The 5,528-nt window shown below is 61.7% G+C and overlaps 1 protein-coding gene across 1 annotated transcript in view; it reads right to left on the bottom strand.

Moving 5' to 3' along the window:
• CAPN15 (calpain 15) overlaps positions 1 to 2,631 on the bottom strand; it is a 6,427-nt gene extending 3,796 nt beyond the window's left edge. The window contains 3 exon segments of the mRNA XM_021708180.1: positions 1 to 204; positions 277 to 485; positions 1,246 to 2,631. The exon segment at positions 1 to 204 is cut by the window's left edge and continues 240 nt beyond it. Coding sequence (XP_021563855.1) covers positions 1 to 204; positions 277 to 485; positions 1,246 to 2,631 — 1,799 coding nt within the window.
• Between the last annotated feature and the right edge of the window lie 2,897 nt (positions 2,632 to 5,528).

Raw genomic sequence — 5,528 nt, forward strand, 5'->3', positions numbered from 1 at the left:
GCCACCCCTCACGCCCCCACCTGCGAGAAGAGGAGGAAGCCGGCCTCGTCGCAGGGCAGCATGTCGTCCACCAGGACCGTGGTCCATGTGCCGTCTTTGCACAGACGCACCTGGTAGGCGCCCTCCGCACACAGGCTGCGTGTGACCATCACCCGCTCCACCAGGTCCGGCCGCTCCGCCAGCACCGCCAGTGCGCTCAAGAACCTGCGGAGCCGGTGCTCATGGGGCAACCGCAGGACCACCCGGACCCCTCCCTCTGCCTGCCGGCAGCCTCACCAGCAGTTCCCCAGCAGCCCCTGCAGGATGTCCGAGGGCCGGAGTGTGTGGAACACGGACCACGTGGCCCCGTGATCTCTGAAGACGGAGCAGTTGATCTCATGGGGCCGCAGCCACTGCTTCACACGCTGCTGGACACTGTCGCCCGCAGGGAAGCCCACAGATGCAGGCCCCGGAGGAAAGCTGTCGTCCACAAAGTTCACGCCATTCTGTAGAGACCGTGCAGCACACTCAAGCAGACAGCATCAGCTCTAGAAGCCTCACCTCGCCGGGCAGAGGAAGGCCCCACCAGGAGAGCACCCCACAAGGAAGGGGTGTGCTGCCACAGGCGGCACTGCAGGTGGCAAGGATGGGCAGTGGGGAGCTGGAGGCTGCAGGCATGGCAGGGAAGGGTGATGGGAAGCTGGGCAGCCCACCACCAGAATGGGCCATCAGGATGGGGCTGTGGCAGTGACGGAGACCTGGCCCTGTCCAGAAGGGGGGGGACACAACTCACCCAGATTACCTGAGGGCAATGCCACCCTAGGCTCAATGAGCAGAGATGGGGGGATGCACCTCAGCCCCAAGCTTCAGTATGGTCTCCAGGCTGTCCCCCCTACATTCCCACCTCCCTGTGAGTTTACATGTCTGAAGGGTCTCGGGGTCCCTCCTGGGTATGGAGGAAGAAAGGGTGTGATGCAGGTGAATGCCACACATCTCAGTCACCAGAAGGGACCAGGGGCCATGAGACTGAGCTCAACCCCTGAGCTCAGGGCCAGACTGGGTGCTGCAGCCTCAGGGAGGAAGGCACTACCCAGGTGTCCTGGACCTTGTGGGCTCACCCGGGTTCTCCCCAGGTCAGAGCCTGAAACCTCCGTGAGGGACAGGCAGGTTCCGGAGGTGATGGGGGAGAGGGGTGAGGGAGGCAGAGGGAGGAGAGCAGCTGGCGAGGAGGACCAGCCTTGGAACACAGGGCCACCGGCCACTCACCTCCCGGCAGAAGGCCACGATATTCTCCCAGAGAGCCTTGGCCTCACCCTCATCGGTCTGCCGTCGCTTCTCCACATGCATGCTCTCCCTACGCTTCAGTGGGGCTGCCCCCCGGCACTGGGCCACCAAGAGCTGGGGAGTATGGCAGGTAGCGCAGTTCAAGGCCTGTGGCATGTTGAGCAGAGTGCAGGCTGGGCAGGCCCACTGGCCCAGGCGCTCAGGCAAGGGGCGGGCGGCCTTGTGGGCCGAGGGCCAGCTGCAGCCACAGGGGCTGGGCCTGTCGGCACCACAGTCGGGGCAGCGGGTGGGTGGTTCGCTGTGTTCTTGGAAGCCGTGCAGCTTGGAACAGCCACAGACCGTGCACCTGGTGGCTGCTGTGGGGTTCCTGAGTGTGCACCTGGCACACAACCAGGTGGTGAAGTCAGGGCTGGAGGGGCTGGCAGGCGTGTAGCGCACGGTGTCACCAGCCAGGTCAATGACATCACTACCTGGGGCGGGGCTACTGGCCTCCAAGTGGGCGCAACTGCCCTCTGCAGCCTCCTCATCCAGCACGCTCAGCCGCTTGCCAGCCAGCAGCTCAGCCAGGCGGGAGGCTCCAGCCCGGCTCGGGCACTGGGAAACCCCCCTGCTGCTGGTGGGGGCTGAGGGCTGGGTGGCCTCAGGCACCAGTGGCTGCAGCTGAGGGGGGACCTCACGACGGCTGCGGGGCACAGGGTTGTTCTGCAAGGTAGGTGAGAAGGGGCTGAAGGGCGGGACCCTGGGGGTCTCCTGCTCAGCAGAGGGGTCTGGGCTGGCGGAGGGCGGGTCGGCCTCAGCACCTTCCCCAAGGACACCCAGTTGAGGTGTGGCCGGTGTGACGTGGAACCCAGCAGGGGCCACAACCTCAGGGACCACCAGGGCCTCGGGCGGGATTCTGGGCAGCGACAGCTTCCTGGGGCCCCCGCAGACAGAGCAGGAGCTGGCCACCGGCGTGTTGTGCAGCGTGCAGCGTGGGCAGGCCCAACCACCTCCAGGCTCCTCCTCCTCCTCCTCTGGGCGCTCCCTGGCCAGCTCCAGGGTCTGCACAGGACCTGCCTCCTCCTTGCAGCCACTCTTGGGCTCCACCAGGACGGCAGGCGGCTTGGGCAGGGCGCCATTGACGATGGGCAGCAGGGAGGACCCAGGCAGAGGCTCTGGAGTGAAGCCACACACCTCACAGGCCTCCTTGCCCAGGAAGTTCCGGAACGTGCAGCGGGCGCAGGGCCATTTCTGCTCCTCCACGCTGAGTCGCAGGATCTGGTCCAGGTCAGGCTTGTGCCGGGGGGCTTCGCAGATGGAGCACTGGCGCTGGCCGGCTGGATTCAGGAAGGTGCAGCGTGCACAAGACCACTCCCCAATCGCGGCCATGGACCCAGGTGAGTGGGTGTGGCTGCAAGTGAAGGTGCAAGTCAGTGCCTCCAAGAGGCCTGAGCAGGACCTCACCCTTCCACTGGCCTGGAGCAGGTGCCTGTCTGCTGCAGAGCTGCCACATGGCCAACTAAGACCTCCAGCCCACCAAGTACGGGTCCACGGGAGAGGGGTTCTCGAGCCCACTGGGGCATGGCATATCCCTCAGGCCCCAGTCCCGGGGCAGGTGTAGCTTAGGAGCCTGCAGAGGGGGCAAGAACACCCCAACACTGGCCTGTCCCTTGAGGGCACTGCATTCTCGAAATCACTAGCCCTGTGGTGCAGCTACAGGGGTGATGGCAGGGTGGGCTTGGCGAGAGTTCAGAGCCAAGAGGCCCACCCTGCCATCGCCCCTGTAGCTGTACTACAGGGCTGGTGACCTGTGAGCCCTATCTCCCTGGGCTTCGGGACTGGATGGTCTACCTTGAGCTCCAGATGGAGCAGGCGGCTATGCACAACCTTGCTCCAGTCCTTGTGCTCAAGGTTTCTGGCCCCTGGCCTGCCTCACCCCAAAGCTGGGCTTCTGCCCCTCTGGAAGAAGAGGTTTTCGGCCCTGTGGAAGGATAAGCAATGTGTCTCCAGTCCCCCAGGCCTTGACGAGCCAGGGGCCTAGGGGTGGCACAGACTGGCAGATGACCCAGAGCAAGGTCTCCACATTCACAGCACCAGAGTCTCTGGACTGACTAGCTCTGCCTGGCAGAAGAATCAATCATTCTTTTTAACATGGCATGCATCTTGTGTTTCTAACAGTATGTTCCAGCTAAACCCTTTTGGTTCAGGAAGAAAACTTGTCTCTTCAAAAAAACCCAAAAAAATCTCCCCAAGCAACATAATTGTCTCTCAGAGTCCAGCACAAAATCCATGAAGCCCTCCTCATGTGGGCCGAGTGGGGGAAGAGCACCTCTGAGTCCCCCCTGGGGGGTGGCCAGGGCAGCTACACCAGGCCAGGAAATACAGTCTGACCTCAGTTTCTGTGCTAGGAAAAGCCCAAGGACTCTGCCTGGAGACAGCAAACCTCTCCTGTCTGACCTCTCAGAGAAGGGCTCAGGTCAAGACGCTGAGCACAGTACATGCCGACACACACACACACCCACAGGCCCCCCCTGCAAACACCACCTGTGGGGCTGCCAGACAGCAGATCATGCCAGGAGGAGGCTCCAGAGAGCTCAAATCCCAGCTGGGACTCTACACTCTGCTGACCACGGTGTGGGGAGGTGAGCTGAGCCCTCCTGGGCCACTCCCTGCCTTTGGCCTAGGCCCCGCCAGCCTAGTGTCTGCTGGTCCTGGTCATCACCTGGGACACCAGGGGACAGCATAAGTATGGAGCAGTTGTGGCCTGTGAGGTGAGCCAGGAAGATCCTGTCTACGGTCCAAGAAGATGCCTAAAAATCAAGTTTGGCCCCAGGAAACAGGGCAAGCAGGCATAAGGGTAAGCAGCAGCCCTCAAGTGGTTGGAAGGAGACCGTCAAGGACCAGACTTTGAGGTCATGGGGTGCTGCCCTCTGTCAACCTCCCCGCCATGGGCGGCCAGGACGAGGTGGGTGGGGCGTGGGCCACTGACCAGCCTTCCCCTCCCTCAGCACACTTGCTCTGGTTTCTAATACCCCCATGACCCTCACATCTGCATGATCTGGGCAGGGCCATGGGCTCAGAGGCCTGAAACACTTTAAATTTTTTTTTTTTGAGTTGGAGTCTCACTCTGTCACCCAGACTGGAGTGCAGTAGCCGCTCCTGGCCACCGCAGCCTTGACCTGCTGGGCGCCGGCGATCCTTCTGCCTCAGCCTTCCAAGTAGCTGGAATTACAGGCGTGCGCTACCACGCCCAGCTAATTTTTGATTTTATTGTAGAGATGAGGTCTCACCAAGTTGCCCAGGTGGGTCTCGAACCCGTGGACTCAGGCAGTCCACTCACCTCGCCTCCCAAAGTGCTGGGATTACAGGCTGAGCCACCAAGCCCGGCTTCACTTTAAATTTTTTAAGTTTTAGAGATGGAGTCTCACTGTTGCCCAGGTTGAAGTGCAATGGCATGATCACGGCTCACTGCAGCCTCGGCCTAATTGAGACCCAAAGGCCTTAAAGCCTCTGGAGGTGCGGCCAGACCACCAAGCAAGTCCTGGGAGGAAAAAGCCTGTGTCAGGAGCCTGAAGACCCAAACCAAGGACTAGGCAAAGTCCTCGCAGACTCTCCACACACTCCTGAAACACACTGCACATGTGCTCAGAACTCAGTGGCTCTACTCAGGACACAGAGGCAATCACATCTTCCAAGGCAACTGGCTCGAGGAGGACCACAGAGCCCCACCTGGTGAAAGAAGGCCATGTCCGATGGAAAAATGGGGCAACTGTCCAGAAAACACCAGCACAAAGGCCTGCTCTGCCCGCAACCGTGTAGGCATCGCCAACATTCAGTTCCAGTTCAGATGGGTGCATGTGAGCTGCTCACTGGAAGGCACGGCAGAGTCTACCCCAGTGCCCAGGACACGACCCTCCACAGATAACGTGGGGCCAGGTCCTGTCATAGTGGATGGGTGAAACCCAGGTCCTCGGAGGTGGTCTACTCCTTTTCAGGAGTCAGAAGTGGTGTCCCTCGGACCTTGGCAAAGTCACCGCAGCTGTGAGGCTGGGCTCCTGGGCCCCGCGCCCAGCTGTGGCAGCCCTGCTACTTAAGCCTGCTGGCTCTCGAGGCATCAGGCTTGGTGGGGCAGCCCTACCCGCCTGTGCCTGTAGAGGATGACCATGTCTCGGGACTTCAGCCTGGTGCTCTGAGGGGCATGGGCAGTGCCTTCCTGGGGCTGGGTCACAGGCTCCTGGGCTGGCCATGGCCCAGCACATGTCAGCCTTCTGGCAGGGTCTGTCCTT

Source organism: Carlito syrichta, unplaced genomic scaffold, assembly GCF_000164805.1.
Source record: "Carlito syrichta isolate Samal-C Ts95f unplaced genomic scaffold, Tarsius_syrichta-2.0.1 Scaffold132180, whole genome shotgun sequence".
Taxonomy (NCBI): Eukaryota; Metazoa; Chordata; class Mammalia; order Primates; family Tarsiidae; genus Carlito; species Carlito syrichta.